This window comes from Pleuronectes platessa, chromosome 19 (genome assembly GCF_947347685.1).
Source record: "Pleuronectes platessa chromosome 19, fPlePla1.1, whole genome shotgun sequence".
NCBI lineage: Eukaryota > Metazoa > Chordata > Actinopteri > Pleuronectiformes > Pleuronectidae > Pleuronectes > Pleuronectes platessa.
Genome location: NC_070644.1, coordinates 19,918,636 through 19,942,188, shown reverse-complemented (window position 1 = coordinate 19,942,188; position 23,553 = coordinate 19,918,636). Strand labels below are relative to the sequence as shown.

The following is a 23,553-nucleotide window of genomic DNA, read 5'->3' as shown; positions in this document are numbered from 1 at the left end:
TAAGATGGGAAAAGTTTTTATTTGGTCGCATGTGTTATGTTTTTAAATATTTGTGGTATAATCAAAATAAATAATTCCCAAAATGCCATTCGATGCTTGTGTGGATCCACAAATATATTTTTCACTTTCTGTAACATTATGAAATATTTATAAAAATTGTCAACATATTCCTTGATTTCTCAGAGAATAATTCATGAATATAATTTGGTACAGATCCAAAAAAAAAAAAAAATGGATCCAGTGAAAGATTTCCTGACATCAACAATATTTTTAATTTTCTTACAAAAAATGTGTTATGGTTGATGTTGACATTGGACTGAAGTTTTCTCAAGATTAAATGAAAATCAGACGTGTTGACAGGATTAGATTGAGAAACGAAGATGACGTGGCAGATAAACACAGACAGACTCCTGGAGCGTTTTCAAGTCAGTGGAATCTTACAGTGGAGCTAGAGTGGAGACACACTTTGATCAAACAGCCCTGTGTGTGTGTGTGTGTGTGTGTGTCTGTGTGTGTGACACCACTATGTTACTTCATTCCCCCCCACCGTCTCTTCCGCTCTCTTCTTGTCACGTTAATCACACTCACCTCAGGATTACATCACCTTGGCCACATTAGTAGCACCATCGTGAGGCTGACATTTCTGGTTTTAAGCGTTTTCTCTGTCTCACACTCTGCTCAGACTGGGATAGAACTGTCAAGCCTCTGGTTGGTGGACAACTCGCTCATAATCAAATGCAAATCACGATATCTCAATTCCTCTCCATTAACCCTGCCCCTTTATGAAGCGTCTCTCACTGGGACGCCACTCGCCTCATCAGCAGCAGCCAACCAACGTTATTACAGTGACAAACAAAATCTACTTTCAACCAACCACGTATCAGTGACACATCTGACAGCCGCAGGACAGATTGATCATTACACCGTCAGTCACTGTTTACATTGGTTATTTCAATGCAACGTTAGTCTATAGAACTGAAGACTTTAGAACACAAGCCAGGAAGTTTTTTGTTTCAAATTCATATATGAACACGGGAGTATAGAACATAACTCTTCACTCTGACTGTTTACAGACTAGTTTTTAGTGCGTGAACAGCGATTTTTCAAGATTTCATACTTCCATGTATCAGTATTTTACCCCCAACTGCTGCCATCTAGATTTGCTTCGTCCGTTCATAACGCATTCTGGAATATCCGTCTATCCCTTTGTCGACAGTTCCCGAAGACCAGGATGAGACATGAACCCACTTCCTGTCGTGAGCACGGCGGAATCAGAAATAACCGGGGAAAGTTTCAGCCACATCAATTACACACTTCATCCAGACCAGAACTATTCATGGGAAGATTTCAGCGGGTCAATTATTACCATCATCCAACCACAGACTCTCCTCAGGTTACATGATAACCAACACAGCTAAACTCCAGCTGTTGGTTCCATTCTAAAAACAAAAACACCACCACAACAGGAAACTTGGTGGTTTAGGATATGAACCATGGATGTATGAGTTAACACTAACACCCCCCCCCCCCCACCCCGCCCCACCTGTCACTGTTTGAGGTCAGACTGGTTCCTCTTTCTGTTTTCAGGAATAAAGTCTGTCTTCATTTTATTTTAGGACATCCAGCTCATAAGAGTGTGTAGTTGAACATAAGCGACTGCCGAGTGTCTTAATCAAACTTACAGCATTTCCTGAAGGTTGTGTCACCGCTGCTGCAAAACAGAGCTGCATAACACTTCTGATGTCAAATTTCATCCACATTTTTCAAAAAAAAATTATGAAATACATTTCCTTTCCTCACCCTAAAATTATTATTGTATTCTTAGGTTATATTTATTTACTTTTCATATTAAAATATGACAAGAGAGTAAAAAGAAGTCTAAATAAATGCTGCTTGCAGGTTTATCTCAAGATCTGTGTTTCCCCTGAACCAACAGCCGTGAGGTCACCAGCATGCGTCACAATATGCAATGAACAATGAAAGGCAGCGGTGTGTGTTCCTGTTAGTAACACTATAATGAGTGTGTGGTTGAATCCTGAGTCATGTGAGCTGGCAGACAGGCTTACAACAGTATCATGATACCAGGTATTAATCAGGGCATCAATAGAAAAGTTGATGAGACAGAAAACCGTGGGAAGATATTAAAATCCATGCTCCCGTTGTATTTGTACAGCTCAAATTCACATATCACAATCTGTCTCATAGATCTTAACATCCCCTGTTCTGAACAACAATAAAACTACCAAAAGAAAAGTATTAAACAGGACAATAAACCTCAGAGAGAGTCACATGTTATTGTTTGTGAGTGTGAATCAATGATTGAAGTGTTTATTTGTTTGAAAATGAGAAAAGAAAAGGGTTGTTTACTGTTTCTGGGTCAGGAGGATGATGGGTCCGGTGGGAGTTTATCAGCAAACACCCGGAAAACAAGCCGCTCCTGAAACCATCGTGGAAAACAGGCGCCACGTAAAAGAGAAAGGAGGAAATATTAGTTATCGGAGAAAGTTTCATTTGGAACAACAATCTATCTTTCTTGACTTTTTCTTCTTTAATAAGAATGCTAGCTAACATTGCTAAAGATGCTAATAGGGAAAATGAAAATTGATGCTTGTCTGTTCGTGGTCTTACGGTAAAGGTCATTGGAGCTGAAAACAGAGGTTGAAACTTTCATGATAAAGTTTAAAAGAACTTATTAATGTTTCATCTCATTATACTTATTAATGTTTTGTGTGGAAATCAAATCAAACGTCATTAATAAGTTTCTTTAAACTTTCAACGTTTGTTTTTCTGCTCTTTTTCAGCTCCAATGACTTTTACCGTAAGACCACGAATAGACCCGCGTCACTTTTCAGTGTGCGGCTGGTGTTTCCTCAATCACGTGACCACCTGGACCACCTGACCGCTGGACCACCTGACCGCTGGACCACCTGACCGCTGGACCACTGGACCACCTGACCGCTGGACGCTCACCTGTCTCCGCCCGAGTCCCGCTCCAACGAGGATGGAGCCCAGCCGGCTGCAGCAGGTAGGTCACCATCTCATCAGTCCCTTACTTATTATCTTTCTTCATCCTTCGGAGAATTCTAACTGACCTCAATGTGGAGGCTGCTGAATCACTTCCGGGTCGGTTTCCCGCCGTGAGGAAGCCTCCCAAGCAAACTGGACTTTTCCCGGCCGCCATCTTGATATGAACATCTCAGGTAAACACAGTGACTACTGTGTTTACCTGAGATGTTCAGGTCAAAATGGTGGAAAGGAAAAATTATGAATTGTTTGATAACAGCAGATTAACAAGAGACAAGATAACACAGAAGCTTTATCACCAGATATATACAAACGTTTTTTTTTTAAAACCTCATTTAAAACGTTCACTGATAAAGACGAGTGATATATTGATATGATGGAAACTACCCAGAATATCTCACCATCATTCGTCCAACACTGGAGGTTCTGCTACACAATATAAAGATGTTGTGATTTAGTTAAAGTCTGTTGAGGCGTCATCCCACCTATCCCACATATAGTGTATTCATATTTATATATTTATATTGCTCATAGTGTATTCATCATTCTTATATCATACCTTACCTCTTAATACTGTTCATATTCCATTTATATTTCTAACTGTACTTCCTATACTTTTACTGCCTTTTTTTTGCACTTCTGGTTAGATGTTAAACTGCATTTCATTGTATATGTACTTGTACTGTACAATGACAATAAAGTTGATTCTAATATAATCTAATCTAATCATTTTATCATAACTTTTGAATTGATTAATTCATCTGAAGGTTTTTGATGATTCTTTGTCTTTGATTGAAGAATGTAACTTAAAAACAAAACCTAGGTTCTAATCAGCATTTTTTTCTGTTTTGGTTTATTTGTTGTTAGTGGCTTCAAATATATTTTTAACCTCTTGAAGACATTTTGAATAATTTAAATGCCTTAAATGTCCATTGTCATCCAGCAGCAGGACCGTGGTAGCTGTTTAAACCAGTCAGGGACTGAGGATGAAAATGTTCATCCTTCACTCTGAGCTGAAGCCGTCTGTGGTTCTTAGGGACATCTGCTGGGTTTAAAGTGTAGTGCAACCTTGTTAAACTAACTTCAGCTTCTCATGCTCAGAGATGAACAGAATCATACCAAGTAAGTTTGTTAAAACACTTTTATTAACAGCGTCATTAATATTCAGCTCAACATAAACTGGTTCAAATGGGAACTGGTATGTTCACAATACAATTAAAACTCCAAATTTAATATTTCAGTCAATTTAGCAGCAGCTTGATCAGGATATGATCAGTTTTCTTGTTGACTGGTTTGCTTTGTTCCAGTGTTGTCCCATTCATTCAGAGGTGGTTTGATCAGATTGATGGATGAGTCTACTCTGAATCTGGTAAAAGCAGAATTCTCTGGAGAAGATGAGTCTGTGATTGACTCATGTTCATGCTGCTTGTTTTCAGTCTGTGGTTTCAAAGTCAAGCGAGGGAGGAAAGAACCTTTTCCTGTTTCTCGAGAAATGAGCAACCGCCTCCTCTTCATCCTCATGTGTCTGCTCTGCTTCTTCAATCAGAATAAACACTTCAATAATTCCAGTAGTTTTAATAATCATACCAGTCAGTACCAGCGACACTGACTCTTTTTACATCTTGTATTTGTTATATAATCAGTATTATTCAAACAGTGAATTCAAAAGTTAAATTCCATGTTTTATATCATGTAATTATCTACACTAACACACACACACACACACACACACACACACACACACACACACAAACGGACACACACACACACACACACACACTATTTAGGGCCTGATAATAACAGAGCAGCTTGAGAATCTGCTCCCTCTATTATTACTTTTGCTGCCCAGTAATGACTGTAGATAGAAATGTGGTGAACCAGTGATGCAAAGTAATAAGATTTTTTTTTGTATTTACTTATTTTCTTATTTATATTGAATACATACATACACAATTTCCCTCCTGTGCAAATTAAAAAAAATTACGTCGTTCACACTGACATTAAACTTGCAGGGAAATTTAATTTGAGGCTTGATACTCAATTTAACCATAAACAACATTAAGTTACTCTATGTTAAAAGAAAACTGAGATATGTATAACTTAAATTTAGAGAATGAATTAAGGTGAAATAGATGAAAGGGGGATATTATCGGTCTGGCTCTAGAAACAAAAATGGTGAAATCAATTGTTTAACTGTAACACAAAAGTTAGGAAAGAGTTAAACACAACTGGTGACACATCGTATGTTAGTCACATGAGACTAAGATGAACTAAATCCCTCAATCTGGTTTGAAATCTTTAGACTGGAGAATAAAGAACCTGTGGAAGCTGGTTTGGGTAAAGCAGGGAGAGAGATTAAGAGCGTGGGCGGGAGAGGAGGAGGATTTCATGAGAAAGGATTTTGGATATAGAGGAACAATGGGAGGACAGCGATGACAGGACTGTTATTAAAGCTCCCAGTAATAAACGCTCTGCAGCCCAGTGAGGAGCAGAGATCGCACTGAAGCCGCCTCAGTGTGGTGTCGTATCGTTTTTTTTTGTTTCACATATGGCTGTCCTCAAACACAGCTACGGATTATTACAATAATTAGAGTCACAAACCGGAACATCAACGTCTGCACCAAATTACAAGACAAGATATTGTCTGATTCATTACCTATTCATCGGAATCTGTTCTATAGCTCTAGAGATATTTGAGTTTGGCCTGATGTGGTGGACCAACTTCCAGCTTCCTTTAGCATGGCTAAAAGCATATAGAGGCTTTTATGATTTAGATCTGTACCATAGACGATTCATTTCTACTTCCTCTCACTATCCAGAAATGAAGCCATTGAGGAGGCAGAGCTTATGACCTGTATAACAGCCAACCACCAGGGGCTGGCCGAGATGCTTTGGTTTCACTTTTGAGAGCCGTCATGGCCTCCATCTGATTCCACATCTATGACCTGCGCCTTTTAATTTTCCATTTACAAACATCACAGTGACTCACATTTTTATTTTATCACTTTTATTTTACAAAAATATCTAACACAATCCTGTCAAACAATGAAATTTAGAGAAAGGCATCTAAACTCTCACGCTATCAATCAGTAATTAAATGATATTCCATAAATACTAAAGGAATTGCAGTCAGAAATGCAAAGCAAAGCAAAAATAGTTATCACCAATAACAATTAAGAATGAAAAAGTCTGTTTTTAAGTTGAAGTTGATCAGAGGCGGATCACAATGGGAGAAGATTGTGCTTTAAAGCAGGATAAATGAATGAGGCTCGAACCCTCAACCCTCTATTTTCATAGGCCCGTCTCTCTGCAGCGTTCTGCTAGAAATCAAGTCAAAGGAAGTGGCTCCGATCCAAATGTGTCAGCTAGTAAAAGAAGCAGGTCTAAACTCACGTAGTGTAAACTTGGCATGAAACGATACGTGTGTTCTCCGAGACTCGAGCTTTGTCTCCTCATTTAAGTTTAAGTCGATAAGTGAATATTTTCAAATGAGCAGAATCTCATTATTTCCAGTAAGTTATAAGTGAGAAAGTTTAAAACGAGAACAAGCTCAGACGTGATGTAAATCCACTGAACGTTAATTAATCAAACAATGAGTGTTGTTGATCCCGACAGGAAAGGTTTGCACTTCATTGTCAGTTCCCCCCCCGTCTTAACATTTACAGCCACGTCTTCACATTTTGTACAACTGTCCATTGAGAATCACTTCACCTCTGATAAATGTGCTCGTTCTCTCTGCAACTGAAGCTCAGAAGCTCAAGACAACAAAGATCAATGGAGATAAAACATTTGCAGCTGAGTGCAGTCAAGTCATCGGACCAAGTATCACAGTAATGTTGCAGAACTTTTACACACGAGCACAATTACACACGATAACAACACTGGATTCAAACGGCTCCCTCTGCAGACCGAGGACTGTCGGTGTCACTTCCAGAGTCGGAGGTCCAAAGGTGGGACATCAGGGGTCATACATAGGGTTGGGGAAGTTTACCAAATTGCTGTATTCTCTGTCCTGTAGACGACCATAGGATGCTCGTCTGTAAGCGGAAAAATAGAGTGAGAGATAAATTAGTTTACCAATACGACAGAAATCACACAAAGTTATTCTCTGTAATTTTATTGACGGAGGATAAGAAGAAATAAAGATAGATCCTTCGGTTGTACGAAGATTTCTCATTAATTTAATTTAATATTTTGCAAGCAGCTTTCTACAGAAATAACAGTCCGGCAGGATTCTTCCTCTGCAGGTTGGAGGCAGACATTTTTGAGGAACACAGATACAAAAAAACGACAACAGCTAAACAATCTGACAATAATCAAAAGCATAGGACTCACTGGATCCTGTAGTAGTACAGTCCGCCCAGCACTACGAGGACGATAATAAGGAACAGGAAGACAATAGCTGCAATGCTTCCTGGAAAGAGACACATAGGAGAATATGCAAATATTATTAGGTTTAAAAGACAATCAATGTGTTGTAAACTTGTTGTAAACAGTTTCTAAAGGTGTGTCAATGAGCTCGGTGGGTTCAGAAGGACGCACGTTCCCTGAGGTGTCCAGGCTGTTTACACTTCTCTCTGTGTGACCGACTTGTCCTGATAACTAACTCTGACTTTATGGACACATCTCTTCAGAATGATAACTTCTGTTTTACAGCAAACCAAACTGAACTTTGAGCTTCAGCAGTAATTAGTTATCTCATTACGGGGAACTGGTGCAACACCCTCCTGATAGTCTGTGTGTGTGTGTTTGTGTTATGTGGGTTGTGTGTGTGTGTGTGTGTGTGTGTGTGTGTGTGTGTGTGTGTGTGTGTGTGTGTGTATGTGTGTGAGAATTGGTAAGTCCAGAATTCAATCAATAAAACAAACCAAAAATCCAAATCACTTCATTTCTATCGTGCAGCCAGTATCTAACTGTAGTTCCTGAACTCGTATTTACCCACTAAGGCACATAACTGCAGGGGAAATATTTCCAATGTAGTTCCTGACATTATTCTCAATTTCCCCTTTTCTACTGGTCAAAGAACTCTGTAATATCGGGCTCTTGTCTGCAATGGGAATAAATACAATCGGCATTTAAAAACACCTGCGTGTTTGTGTACCTGCTAATTCTGCTGTGGAATAGTATTAATTTGGTCCCTCACAGAGAGTGTAGTTCAAAGTCTACCACCTGAGAAGGACACCATAAAAGTTCTTAGTTCAGACGTATTATCAGATTTAATATAGACTGATCCTGAGATGGAAGTTGTCTTTGTTTAACAGCTCAGACACAAGTAATTAGAAAAAATGGCTGAATACAAATATCTAGCAGTAGAGAACACAACTGGGTAATTATTACAAACCAGGGTAAACTGTCTTGTAATATCTTGTGATGAGTCATTACAATTTCACAATGCTGTGTATGTTATGTAACGCAGGTCAGGTCAAAGGTCACGCAGTTTAGGGAGTGATAGACTGGGCGGGGGAAGAACATCCTGGTGATGAAGACTTGACTGTAAAGCAAACAGAGCAGCGTGAGAGGCTCTTACGTTCACTCTTTAACCTCAGATTAACCTCAGACACTTAATCAGGTCACACAGGAGGAGGAACAGATACTAGGATGCATTGACTCTGTGCACGTCACCTTCTATTTGCTGGTTTCCTGTGGGAGGGGTCATGCGTTGGGCAAACATACGACAATATCTGACTCGTTCATCCACATTTTGACACACACACACACATAGTTTACAGATAATACTGTAGGATATTGTGTTCTTTCTGAATTTAACACACAGCTTTGTATAGTGTTTGACAATATAACTTTTGCCACCTGGCCGCATGCCCCCTACCCGGGCTCTCAGTGCTGATCATGACCAGATTCTTCAGACTGAGACACACATCATACAGCTTGCTGGCTTTCCCAGACTTACCAACACAAAATATAACCAAATATCATTATGGTGCTTTGTACCTGAGCTCAGCGCTTCGGACTTGTGTCCGTCCTGATCCAGTGTCGAGGTTTGGGTTGTACTTGTGGTGCTGGTAGTGACGGTGGTGCCGAAGGTGGTGCTTGGTAAGGTACTGGCGGTGGTGGTGTCGGTGGGGCTGTTGGTGGTGCTTGGTAAGGTGATGGTGGTGGTGCTTGGTAAGGTGATGGTGGTGGTGCTGTCGTTGGAGCTGACGGTGGTGATGTCGGTGGGGCTGTTGGAGGTGCTGTTGGTGGTGCTTGGTAAGGTGGTGGTGGTGGTGTCGATGGGGCTGTTGGTGGTGGTGGTGTCGGTGGTGATGTTGGTGGTGCTTGGTAAGGTGGTGGTGGTGGTGCTGTCGTTGGGGCTGACGGTGGTGATGTCGGTGGGGCTGTTGGAGGTGCTGTCGCTGCTGCTGGTGCTGTCGGTGGTGCTTGTGGTGGTGCTTGGTAAGGTTCCTGCGGTGGTGTTGATGATGGTGCTTGGTAAGATACTGGCGGTGGTGGTTGTGGTGGTGCTTGCTAAGGTTCCTGCAGCGGTGCTGATGATGGTGCTTGCTAAGATACTGGCGGTGGTGCTTGTGGTGGTGCTTGCTAAGGTTCCTGCGGTGGTGCTGATGATGGTGCTTGGTAAGATACTGGCGGTGGTGGTTGTGGTGGTGCTTGCTAAGGTTCCTGCGGCGGTGCTGATGATGGTGTTTGGTAAGATACTGGCGGTGGTGGTTGTGGTGGTGCTTGCTAAGGTTCCTGCAGTGGTGTTGATGATGGGTCTTGCTAAGGTACTGGCGGTGGTGCTAGGAGAGATATCACTGGTGATGGAGAGGATGGAAGTGGTGTAGTTGCTTGTAGAGGTTGGTGTAGGTGAGGAGGAGTCTGCTGCTGTGGATGAAGTGCTTGTTGCCATGTTTGAATGGCTCCATGTCAACAGTAGACCTTCAAGACAAATCATGTTTGTTACTTGTCGTATATTTTAAACTATTGCGGTGCTGGTTCTAAACCCGGCTGTTTGCTGGTTGCAGAATTCTTTCTGAAGCGACCTGTAGTAATTGAGCTGCATCATGTAAAGATCATAGAACCTGAAGTAAAGATCTGCTATGAAGGGATCTCGTGTCCAAATTACTTCAAATTCCACATTGTTAAGGGATCGGGATTTACACCAAGATGTATTTGCCTCTTTAACAATTTATTCGACAACCTTCTTACAATCATACAAACAGAAGCAGTGAAGACATAATCTCTGTGTCAGAGGAAACAACGCTGTGATTGTGGTGAGTTTCATTAAAGAATAAATCTGAATGTTTTAAACTGACTTTTTTAGGGAACAGGAAATTAATGGAAAGTGTTTTTATCATCCTGCGACGTGGGCAGGTTGGTTTCGGTCATGTATATTCCAGTTACCTCAGTCTACCCACAGGTTTCCCAATAAAGGTCAAAGTCAAAGAAGAAGAACCTGTAGTTTATAAATATTTCCTGTAATTCTTTACTTGTTAAACAGAGATGTCGAGGCTCTGCACCACATCAATCATTAAACATTGAGGAAACATTTGGTTGTGTCACTTTATGTCCCTCTGCCATTTAAAGTGAAAGTTAACTTCATCTGTATACCAGCTCAAACAAATCAGAATTTAAATATTTACAAGGAAGCTTTGAAACAAGCCCGACTTTAGTGTACAGGAAATAATCTGACACAAACGGAAACTAGAGCAACACCTGGACAGATCCGAGCTCCATCACCCAGTCAGAAGAACTCTCCTACAATGAACCTGCGTATTCAGTATTACTAACTCATTAATGGAGATAAGTGTTCCCTCCTCGGGTCAGAATCTCACAACTATTGTAAGTTTTATTACGTCTAATGACACCGAGATCCTCGTTCACAGCAGAAGGAAACGAATGGAGGCTGAGAGGCTGAGTCAGGAAACGAAACAGAGTACTCACATGTTATCAGAGGGAGCAGGCGGACCCTCATCGTGTGTTCTACCGTTTGTATCTCCACAAACTGCTGCAGCTCTGAGCTCGACTCCCCTGTGGGACGCTGGAGTGTGAGTGTGTGTGTGTGTGTGTGTGTGTGTGGCTGTGAATGTTGGTGACTGATTGTAGAAGCCGGGGGGGGGCGAGGCTTCACGGTGACCACAGAGGATCATAAAGAAAAGCAGTCGTTAAAACTCAACACCAAAGGGAAGCAGTACCTGACATGTTTTGGTTTATTCTTTTTGTATTTCATTGTACTTCATAGTACAGCTACATGGTTATTATCACCAATATCACTGAAGCTTCCCATACAGTGTTCTATACTACTACTGCATGAGCATGTCATTTATGTATTACCTGTATTAGAAGTCATTAAATGAAAAATAAATGTGTAAACAGTATTGATGTATTAATTATTAAGCCTACGAATCAATTTATTTACTTTATTTTATTGTTTTCTATTATGATGTCGCTGCAGCAAAACTATGTACACTATGTGAACATTTCGGAAATATTCTAGAAGAATAATATTTCCTCATACACAGCTCTGTGCTTCTGCATGAGGATTTATTAAGTGTAGAAATAGAGCATATTTTAGTAAATATTAATATAATGTATTAAACTTTTTTATTATTCTGGATAAGTGCTGATGTCATTTTATTCATTGAATTAATAAATAATCAAATGTGCTCTTTTTCTGTCAATAAAGATAAGATTAATTTTAATCATAAATCATTTTGGTTGTAATTATAAATCCACGCCAGCAGAGGGCAGCACATAAACATTTCATTGAGTCTGATTGGCTGGTTCTTTCCTGACTAATCACATCCTTCCAACAATTTCCATGGGAATCTGTCCTGTAGTCTCTGATTAATTCTGTTGACTCAGTCACACTTGAATATAAATATAATGTCTTTAAATAAAGAAGAATTGTTGAAGGCCACCATCATAACTTCCATCTAGAGACCCAGCAGCCGTAGAGACGAGAGTCCTCATGAAGCTCTAAGTTCTCTGCTCCCTGTGGTGTCCAGTCGAGCTTCTGGCTGCAGGTGATTGATCAGAGGAGCCGGAGGGAGGAACTGACCGTGTTGTGTTTGCATTTATCAGGAAACCAGTTTAAAGAAAGAGTGAAAGTGTGGAAACTCACAATGCTCACAAACTTAGCAGTGGTTTTATCTGGTCTTCAATGAAAAGGATCCCACAAGTTGTCCAGGGTTCTGAAGCTAGAACATTTTTATTGACTCCAAAAAAACATTGGTGTCTCTTTTTGTGTCTGTTTCTGTCCCTGAAGACTTTCACAAGAACGAGCTGAAAGTCCTTTTGTCTCTTTCAAAGTGTCTTTCAATGCTTGATATGAAAATGTCACCTGCTCAGTCTCAGACATTATGTGATGTTGGATTTGAAACGACTGGTGTGATCTCCCCTGGAGAGACCTTGCTGCAGCAAACCCTGGTTTCAACAACACAGACTCTATGTCCTAGAGTTTGAAGTAAGATAGTCATGGGACTAAAAGTTTAGAAATGGAGATCAGGATTTAAAAAATGTCCTAAAAATAAACAAGTAAGCAATGAAGACATGTAGGTGATTTTTAAATTTGTTTGGAGGCCTCTAGAAAACATTTTCCCGAAAATTGCCAGAACTCTAGTTTGTATTATGAACCAGCAGATGGCAGCATATTCATTTACAATGTGGCCTGTGCTTTCAAAAATGAAAGTAATTCATGGCAGAAATAAAAACTACAGATAAAAACATGATAAAATACTAAAGACTAGAAGTTGACTGAGCTCACAATACATGGCTCTGGTCATATTGTCAACAACATGACAAAATACACTTAATTACTTTGTGTTTAATTCATTTTCAGTCTGCTCGACATATAAAATCCTGGAGGGACATGAATTCAAACGTCTAAATTCTCATGATTAAGAAGCTGGAACCAGCACCATTTCTAATGTGAGTCAGTGTTGTATTAATGAGAGGTTCTCATGCACCTGAGTGAGAGGCCAGGATAACGGACTCCTCACGCTGTGCCACTGAAACCTCCGTGGGGAAGGGCGGTGAAGGAAAGCCTGGCTTGAATGAATAACAAGAACTGTACTTCTCCAATATCTGAGAAGTAAGATGGAACGTGGCATAAGTGATAGATCTTGAAGGTGCAAGTGATGATGAGGACGTTTAGAAGCACCGTGAGGAAGCAGCTGGAGTCCTCACAGGTGGACCTTTGGTTTTTCCTGGAGTTTGAACCAGCGCCCACACGGTCATGACAGAACTTCATGTAACACCGGAGGTGGAGGGATGGTGCGGCTGCAAAATACCAAGAGGCTACAACATTAAAGCGATTTTTTTTCAGGTGCCTATTAGTCAAAGGAACAACGGGGGTAATTATCTGTGGAGTGGCGAAAGCAGTTTGATTCAAATGTGCTGTTTGAATGGAGCTGGAGTTTATCCACCTCTAGAGTAAGAGCTGAAAAGAGGGATCCGTCTGTCTGTGTGTGTTTGTCCACTTCACCCTGCATGTTCGCTAATTATCATTAAACACAAGCACAGAGGGGGACCTATCAAAGCAAGAGAAACATTTAAGCACATTATGATAAATTCTGAGTGGGGTATAATATTCTGAATTAGATTTCAAAGCCAGAAACGTTAATATTTTCCTTCTTAATAGCTGTTCCTCCAACACTTTACTCCTCCTGAATTCCTATGACCTGATGTAGCCGTGACCCTGAAACCTGTGTAACACATCATCTCGTGTTAAAGACAGAAATCAAATCAATTAGTGGATATCTAAATAAAGAAAGTCAAGGAGAAATAGAAGATGGGAAATAAACTACATGACTAGTACTGATAGAAGCTCACTGGTTGTCATGAGCAGGTGGAAGTGATTTCATGGTTCTCTGTTTAAAGAAGGCCCCAAAGTATCGTTGCTCTTCTCAGTGTCATCGTCGTCCCCGTGTTGGCAGTCGCCCGACCTTAATGAGCCGGTGACATTTCCCAGCATCATTTTGCACAGTCCTCTGCGAAGTCGTAATCCAAACAGCCGAACCAGGTCCGTAAGATTTGCATTTATATTGACGGCAGGAATGTGGTGATTGATGCGGCGGCTGCATCCTGGACTCAGTCAGATAAATGGATCATCCGGGAACCTTTTGGTCTTTGGCACCTTTTATCTTTTTTAAATTTTGGGGATTTCTGTTTCACACATTGTTCTGATGAAGTCCCACAGGTCTCTGTGAAGACGGGGGGGGGGGGGGGGGGGGGGTCGATTCTAACGATCGATCGACAGCCGCTGGGAGAAGATGTCAATATGAGAAAGTACAGAGAGTTTAAATCTGTCTTTGCCATACAAAATAGATTGTGATTAGTAACACTGCAATAATACTAGTGTATTTGTGAGGATATGAGCAGGACGTCGACATTAATGCTAAACGAACCCTTTTGCTCTTGTCGTACAGGATGTGAGAACTGAATATCTTCTGGTTTTAGATTTTCCATCTAACTAAAGACAGGGATTTAAAAGGTCACGTTTGGCTAATTGGCAATAATCAATAATCAATGCAAACTAAGTTCTGTTGGATCATACAAAGCACACGTATAGTTTTAAATTCCATTAAACTCAACATACACACACATTTCTGGTCACTTTTCAACTCTTCTCCACAACTACCCGTGCCAGTAAAAATGTTATCCTGCATGTTCATTAATTTAACCTTAATTATGCTGATGACTGATCTTATTTTATCTGTAGCTATTAAATGATATTTCATCATCGTGATTTTTATCTGAGGCGTCTCATATCAGTCCAGCTCAATTATCTTCAATGGGCATTTTCTAACTGATAGAACGATGATGTTTTCTCCCTGAGGATCTGAATTCTGTCTAAACACCTACTAATTCATTTTAATAACTGTGTCCTCACGTGAATTATAATGGGATTTTAATGGAAGTTTGATTCCTTTGAGATAAACATGGTTTCCAGTAGTTCGTCCTGTGAGCTGCTCTATAACGTGTGTGAGGCGGCTGCTGCTGCAGACTGTTTCCAACTGTAGAAACCGGAAGGCACAAATAAACAAGGCTCTGTGACTGACAGGAACTCTGGCATTTTGAGATTATAGAGGTGAGGCTTTGTTCCGGGGAATAAAGTGTCATTCTGGGTAATCACTCGAGGGTATTTTCAGACACAAGCACCATATGAAAGCCTGCACAACTTTAAGAAATGCCACAGGGAAGAAGTTTGTCTGTACTTATTTACACAGAGTTGTGCGTGGTGACTTTTACAGAAAGACGAGCAGAGGGCAGGAGCTCTTCAGGAGCTCAGCAGGAGACTGAGGAGAATCTGAATGTTAAGTGGCTTCGTTGTCTATTCTAAACATAATTTCTGCTTTAATTATGAATCTACTGTTGGGTAAAGCGAGTTGAGATATTCGTTGGCTGAAGATATTGGCTTCTTCAAATGTGGCACAGACGAACAGTTGGACTCTTGGATGAACTCATTAGAGTTTGGTGGTCAGAGGTCAAAGGGTCATGATAACTTGGACCTAACAAAGCATGTCTTGTAAACACAATATTTCAGGTTCACCTCAGTTTTGGGACGAATGGTGATTTAAACTGATTAGAATCGGGGGGGTCGAAGGTCGAAGGTCCCGGTGGCCTCTCAAAACATGTTTGTTGTTGCCTTCACCACGACACCTCATGTCCGACTGGAGTCAAAGATGAATTGATCCGATTTTAGTGGTCAAAGGTCACGTTGACCTCATGAATCTGGAAAAAGACAAATAAGGAGACAGGAGCTTCGGGGGACAGGCAGAAGATTTCCACCCAACCCTCAGAGGATTTTAATCCCAGGCCAAAAGGAACCACGGCGTCTTTCTCTCCACCCGCTGGCAAAGCCCGAGATCAGCAGCTGAGCTCTGATTTGAAGCCCAGAGAAAATAGGTCACATGGAAACTGATTTCTCATTTCATCCCGACCACGCTCCATACTGTCCTGCTCATTCTCAAATGTCTCCGTTAACTATAGATAGAAAATAGAGAGATCGGTTGTAGTATCTTGCTGAAACCAGAAGAGGAGGCTGTAAAGGCAGCACATTTTACTGACATATACATATTTCTCTGGATTTATTGTTTTCTGTCTCACTGCTTTCTGCTCTGGACAGAGACTCACTGTGTTTTTATTAGAAATAAACCTTCAAATAGAATTTAGAGAGACACACACACTGTTTCTCTGTTGGTGATACCGTACATTTGGACACAAAATAACATTCTCATAAAATGGTTCCTTTGTACATGAGGTTTGTTGTTGTTTTGCCGACCTCTCGTCATCCTGGTTTCCAGCAGCAGCAGCAGCAGGGAGCTGTTTTCTGCAGAGACGCTGTGATCAACCTGCTGTTCACATTCGTCCAGCAGCAAACAGCAGGAAGTCAGAATCAAGCAGGTAATCAAGGGGACTGACGAGGACCACCACCGATCATCTTATCAAGGTCCCAGAGGTCTGAACGGCCACTAAGTGGACTTCAAACCTCAATTTGTCTTTATTCTTGTGGATCACAATTCTTTAAACTACACAATCTGAATTGCACGGTGTGATTCTGTTGCACAAAAGCAGTTTATCTGGGTTTGTCTTTAGGTGAAGATGCCTCGGTTACTTCTGATCGTACCAGCAGGGGTTTGGAGGAGATGCTCTGGGAAGAAGTGACCAGTAACGACCGGTTTGAATTCCAAATGTACAGACCAGTGTTGCATCAGACGAATCTGAGGTAGATTGCATCCCCTCTTGATGGATCGGTGAAATGAAGCAGGAGTATGAAAGGCAGCCGTCACTTATTCACTTCAGAAAATTGTCACAAAAGCTCTTTCTCAGATTCTCCAAACATAATTGACATAATTTAGCTTTTTGAGCAAACAGTCCAAAACGAAAACATTCTCAATTTGTGCTTTTAGAAAATGAAATACTCAGAACCACTCACATCTGAGAAGCTTTTATATATTTAGTCTGGTTGAGATTGAAAGCACCGACGACAATATGAGATATTAAGATATAAATCAAAGACAAAGTGAACTCTGAGGGTGAACCTGTCAGTTGCATGGTAAAAAGTCAACAGACAACATGACCTCTGTTTGTTACTTTGCCGCGTGGAACCCGGTAAAATACTTCAATGTCCTGATTGTCCACGATTTTGCTCACCAGCATCGTTGGCTTTCATCTCATTGGTCAAGAGGGCATGAAATAGGTCAAACTGACAGTGAGCACCCTCTCCTGGATCATTAGACGACTGAAGACGTGTGATCCGCATCTAAAGTAGAATTTGAAAACAGGCCCCCGAATGAAACGTGAGAGCCCTGGTGCAGAAATGTATAAATCCCCAGAAGGTTCCCTGGTTAATGTCGGTTAAACACCACAAACTATATTTCCTCTTCGGTGGAGTCACTGTAATTCACAACGTCCATAATGTAAACGTCCTTTTCAAAGTGTGGCGTCTACTTTCTCACTTATCTTGAATTCACATTGTGTCCGATTGTGTGACTGTAGATTGAATTTCTCCTTGTTTACATTTTCCCGGAACACAAACACTCCTCACGTCCTCCCCTCATCCCGGCGGCGCCCACGCACACACATGAACACAACGTGATTCTCAGGCAACACACCCAGGCCCCGGCCGGAGATGGATGTCATTACAACTGCATCGTCTAAGTATTGCAACTCAATCAGAGGTGATACAAAAGACCTTATCAGAGCTGATGAGCTGCCGTCTCAAGTCCCCTTCTTCCTTCTTCTGCTGATTGCGGCCATCAGTGGCCTCGTGGGTGAGCCGCCGCTCTCTCAACGAGCCCGTCTGCCATGTTGCTCCTCGGAAAGGTGATGTCCCCGGGAGGCGTCGGGGCAGATCGCTGAGTGGCGTGCGCACACAGACTCGTGTTGGATGTATCACGGCTCAGCGTCACAAACCGTGGGCTGATCGCATTTACTTCCCTTTCAACATTTCAAATAACAGTCATTATATTTAATATTCACAGCAGCACTTTTTGTTTTAGTGATATTTTAGCAAATCATCGTAGAACATGTGACAGAAAAGGGTTATTTTACACTTTATCTATAACGGCCGTCCCCTGGTTTCCTGTTCTGTCCCATCCACTAACATAGAGGAGGCAAGGTTTGTGAACTATTTTGCCGCCAGTTTTATTTTGCATTTTGTAATTTCAGGTAAAACCATGGCTACATTTGTCTGGTTTTGCTCTGGTTATGATATAAGAGGGGAGATGATTAGAGCTGTTTCACTGTGCATATCAATTTCCAGCCTTGCATATTTATACTTTGACCTCAATAATTACTGGTGGCAAAAAAAAAGAAAAAAGACACGATTATTCCAGGGTCGTGAACTGGAACTTAAATCCACAAGAGGACTAACAAGCCAGTTCCTTCAGGGTCTGAACCCCTCTGCTCTTTCTCTTATTAATCTCAAATCGACATATAGAAATGTTTGTGTCCAATTAAGAAGCAGGCTGGTTGTGCACATCCCTTTTCATTAGATTCAAGATTCAAGATTCAAGATTTTTAATGTCAAATGCACAACAATAACATTAAGGAGTCGCTGGCAATGAAATGCTTGAGTCACAGGTTCTCTTCTAGCAATGCTCAAGTAATTACAACCCCCCAAAAAATATAGAAATAGTATAAAATAGAACATCAACATTGAAAATAGAAAATAAAATATATATATATATAAATATTTACAGATGAAGAGAGAAATAAAATAAAACAACAATAGTGCAATTTGTGCAGTAGTGCAAATATGCAAATATGCCACGGTGCTGGTTTGGTGAGTTATTGCAGTTCAGAGGAGTTTAAAAGTCTTATGGCCTGAATATTATCTGTTAATGTGGCCATAACGATGTATAATCCACTTTTCAAGCCAGTCACTATTTATTCCAACCTCTTTTGTCATGCATGCACTTCTTCTCACTCTTTAAGACGAACACCAACCGTGTCGTCCAATCTTTTTGTCTTTCATACATGTTTTTGTCGTCATGTTTTCAACTCCTATGAGGCTGAATAATCCTGGATCAATGCACTTGCCGTGTACAGTCTTACGTCCCCCCCCCCCCCCCCCCCCCCCCCCCCCGGGAACCGTGTTTGTGGGACATGTTCCATTATGACCATTATCAACTTCACAACACGACCCAGGTTCAAACGGGAAACGTCTGTTCCACGTCTGCTCTCGTCGGAGTGCTTTATGGCTCGAGTCCACTTCTCACAGGACAAGCAGCGTAATTTAACATTTCAAAACGCCGCCTGGATGGAAACCACGTTGTGAAAGAGCAGCTTGGACAAATCACTGTGTACAATAAATCGTTCCCAGTCTAAACAGAGACACAGGCTTGAACTCCTGTGCTGGGAAACAAATACAGAACTGCACTCGTCTTGGTTTATGTTACTGAAGTACTCGGACATCTCTTCTCCAAATTTGGAATCTGGTGTTTGATCGGGAACTCAGTGAGGAGAGTGAATGTTTTGACTATTTTATAATTTGGGTGAGCAGCTACCGTGAAGCTGCTGAAAGTGACTTTGATCAGTTTCTGTGAATCTCCTGCCACGTGTTTTTCAAAGCGTCTCTGCAGTTAATAACACGGGACACTTGTTTAGAGAAGAGCTGCAGGAACGTTTGCTTCAGAATCCAGACGAGGTTCTGATTCACCATGAAAACCTGCTTGAGTATTGTTGGGGAGAAGGTTATTGGTTTTTACCGCCGTCCAGGTTGCGTGTTTGTCTGTTTGTTTGTTTGTTTGTTTGTCGGCAGGATTACACAACAACTACCGAACAAATTACCATGAGACGAAGGAAAAGACAGGAATCATTTTCACTTTCTTTCACATTTCCAAATAGCTTCATTTCTCACCAATTCCTCAGGGAATAATTCATGAATCCTGATGAACAGAATCAGGAACATTTGGGCGACTGATATCTGCGAGTGTAGACAAAGTGGTGCAGTTTGATTGAGTGGAAGGAGACTGTGAAGCTGGACTAAAAGATCTTTGGCATCATAATAATGGGAATGTCAGAAGCTTCTCTCTCCAGTCAAAGATAAATAAAAAATATAAAGATCCAGATAATATGAGCACGTAAATTAAAAAACTGTGAAATCAGTAAAAAATGCACAAAAACAGAAGCGGCATTGGAAAAAACGACATGAACATAGAAAACTATATGCAGAGAATACATTAAGGTTATAGCAGTTGCTGTGTGTGTGTGTGTGTGTGTGTGTTGTACATGTAAGTGCATGCACAGATAACATAGAACAAAGCAGCAATGAAGCATCACTTTTAGACAAGTCCATAAGTTAGTTAGTATTGTACGTGATCCCCAGTAACCTCAGCTTTAGACCTTTACATGTCCTTTGCATGAGCGCTCCTGGGCCTTGGGTGGGGGTCATCATCTTTGTCCTTTGACACCCCCTGTCTGACACACACACACAGAACCACACAAACACACAAACACACACAGTTACGCAAAGGGCATTTGGACGGAGAGAACTCAATGTCGAGTGAAATTGTGTCTGGGTCATTCCTGATCTATCTGCCACCCCCCCCCCCCCCCCCGGAGGTGAGCGGCCGACTGATAAAGTCTCACATTTGCTCCATCTAAACTCCCATCAGCCATTTGGAGTTCTGCCATCTTCAGCTCCGTCAGATAAAGGAACTCCGCTCGCCGTGCAGCACTTTAATGATCTTATTAGATGACTGACTAGGGATCATTTGCAGCGGGTGGAGTCGTCTGGAATTGGATGTTTGTTTAATTGGGAGAAATCATTTTCAGCCGGGACACGGGTCAGAGTCTGTTACGTCTGAACCAAAATATTAAAGTATGGAAGGTTCTTGACATGAAAACTGTGACTCCGACACATGGGACACATCTCAGAGCGAATAAAGCGAATATGACTTATTTCTCTGCATCATTAGTTTCCCCCCAAACTCTCACTCAGAGGATGTGAGGATCTTTAATTGTGTTTATTCCAACAGCTCACTTCCTCCCTCTGTAAAACCCTCATTAGAGGAAGTGGAGGAGGAGGCGTGTGTCTCACTTCTACACCCTGGACACATGCAGAGAAACTGAGTCTCTTTGCTCTCAGACAGAATCATGCAAGAGAAGAGAAATGCACCAGAAACAATTCACTCACATTAAAAATCTATTCCCAATGACATTGACTCAAACTCTCACCTCTAACTCACAGACATGAATATGGAAATCAGCCTGGAAATGATGTGTGACAGATTTATTAAGCATTGGGTTCAGGACTTAATGAAAGTTCTTAACCCACATCTCGTCTCCGCATCCGGGACAAACCAGGTCCGACACTGATGTCCACTTTGAATCAGGAGCTCGAACACTTCTGTAATATGCAGATCTCGAAAGTTTCAAGTGTCTAACGAGCTGCGGAAATAAAGCTTCACACATAGAATCTATCAGAAGCTGTTTATACGCTTGTTTGCTTAGTTTTCATATTTTACTCTTTGAAATTATTATGAAGCACACTGAGCTTTAACAAAAGGAAAAAGTTGCCAAACTTGAAGCAGCAGCTGAGGCCATGCAACGATTATGTTTGTCTGCACAATGTAAAATGTCAAATGATTCAGTAATATTTAAATTATTTAAAGGATGATTTGTTTGAAGCCTAAAATTAGATCTGAAGCCACTAAACTGTGGCTCATGAGACATTACTGATCAGAGCCCGACCGATGTAGATGTTTGGTGTCTGATGCCTGTACTGAGATTAGGGACTTAAACTTTTTTATTAATAAACATAAATACATACTTTTCTGCATTGTTTTATTCTGTAAGATAAACAGTGCTTTGACATGGAGAGACTTTGAGTTATGAGGCTTCTAGTTGACTCTGTTCTTGAATCGAATGCTTTTATTTTTAACCCTTTTCATTTCTTAAACGTGACGATCAGTGACTTCTTCACGTGTTCATATGGAGCATTGAGATATTTGTGATATTTGTATGTTTGCACCACATTCAGGGTGAGTTCCTCATTTCTGTATCTGTGACACAGAAACACGTAAACAGCAGAACCACTCTTCTGCCCAAGTCGTCTGATTATTTCCATCAAGAGTCCAAAACATCTCACATTTCATCCTCTATTAAGACTGTTTGTTCTTCAGGTGTCTGGTGTCTCTCATGGGGGGGGGGGGGGGGGGGGGAATCAGAGGACACTTTGCTGTCGTGTTGATGTTTGGTTACAGAATTATAAAAGACTCCTGCTCGTTAGACTCTCTCTCTTCTCTCCTTCATCTTCTCTTCTCCTTGTGCTGAAAGCTCAGAGATGAAACTGATATAAATATCTAACCCGTGAATAAAGCAGCAAGTCACAGAATCTCCCAAAATGTCCGGAGCTTTCAGATGCAGATATTTAGTGTTGTTCACGCGGACAGGAGAAAAGACTTGTCCTGGTGCAGAGCGACGCCCCCCTGACGGCTGGGCAGGACGACAGCTGACTGGGAATCAGTGTGGACGGCTGAGCCACCGCGGGGGGGCCCCGGCAGAGGGTCGTTGTCTGATGACCTCGTGCTGTCTGCCGTGGAAAGCTGATCTGACAGCGCGAGGCCCGAGGCCGCGGACGCACATGTGGGAGCGCAGATAGCCACCAGGAGCAGCCGGCTGCCTGACAGACGAGGTGTCGGGATGACTCTGAGAGGCGTCCGGCCATTAACGCCTCAGCACCATCAAGCAAACGATCAATTAAACAATTAGGACAATTAGTGTTCAGTTTTAAAATGACAGTTTGAGTGTTTGACACATCGGGTCAGAGTTCAGCCCCTGAAACGCTCCAGGTCCTCACTGTACCTGTGAGTGTGAACACAACTTGTAGTTTATTGTATCAGTCTATCATTTTAACAGATGCATCAATTAATGTGATTTACAAGTGATATTTTTTATTAATTATTAAATTAAATGGTTAAATAATAATTGAGAACAATATCCACTTAAACCATGTGAATTTATACATTATGATATAATGTATCACAGAAGATTGTCATTCATAAGAATAAGAAAAAGATCTTTGTCCAGTGGTTATTATAAATCTCTCAGCTGTGTGAAGTGGGAGATGAGTTGGTAGAAATCCGTGGGCACCTCGGGACTAGCTGAATGTTTGGACTGGGCACCACATGGGTTCCAGTCCCCTCCGCGGCGAGGCCCTGGTTTGATTCCTGTTTGCTGCGTCACTCCCCCCAAAACTCCACTTCCTGTTTGTCCCTCCTGTCGCCACTGGCCAACACGGAACATGTCTGCAAGCAGAGCAAAAAATTAATATTGTATTTGTGCTTTTGAATAATTTGAGTTCTGAGCTCTCAACCCAAATCAACTCAATATTCTAGATTCACACGGAGCTTCCTCCTCCAGCTGTTCGTCCAGATGCTGTCGTTAAGATCAGAGTCAACAACCAGTTGAGCTGTCGGAGCTGACGTTACATGTCCTGATATGAACAAATTCATATTTCCTTCCATAAACACTTTCTCTATCTATCATTTTATTATGGTTGATTAAAACCCAGCGCTCGGTGCTGCGGTGCTGGGGTGGATGTTATTTTCGGATTGTGTGACATTTATATAAATGCTGGTC

At 41.4% G+C, this 23,553-nt stretch overlaps 1 protein-coding gene across 1 annotated transcript; it reads right to left on the bottom strand.

Annotated features, from left to right (window-relative positions):
• Window positions 1-6,014: 6,014 nt before the first annotated feature.
• Window positions 6,015-11,065, bottom strand: parm1 (prostate androgen-regulated mucin-like protein 1). Its single transcript, XM_053411037.1, has 4 exons — window positions 10,906-11,065; window positions 8,974-9,900; window positions 7,360-7,438; window positions 6,015-7,061 (listed from the first exon to the last, which is right to left on the bottom strand). The coding sequence occupies exons 1-4, from the start codon at window positions 10,934-10,936 to the stop codon at window positions 6,983-6,985; spliced, it is 1,116 nt and encodes a 371-aa protein (XP_053267012.1). The 5' UTR covers window positions 10,937-11,065; the 3' UTR covers window positions 6,015-6,982.
• Between the last annotated feature and the right edge of the window lie 12,488 nt (window positions 11,066-23,553).

What these genes read in the sequence shown, in the direction of transcription:
- parm1 (XM_053411037.1), bottom strand. Translation starts at nt 10,936, where the DNA reads ATGAGGGTCCGCCTGCTCCCTCTGATAACAT. An exon ending in CCTGCTCCCTCTGATAACAT is followed by an intron (nt 9,901 to 10,905) that starts GTGAGTACTCTG and finishes TTTGTCTTGAAG; the next exon opens with GTCTACTGTTGACATGGAGC. An exon ending in CTGTACTACTACAGGATCCA is followed by an intron (nt 7,062 to 7,359) that starts GTGAGTCCTATG and finishes TTCCGCTTACAG; the next exon opens with ACGAGCATCCTATGGTCGTC.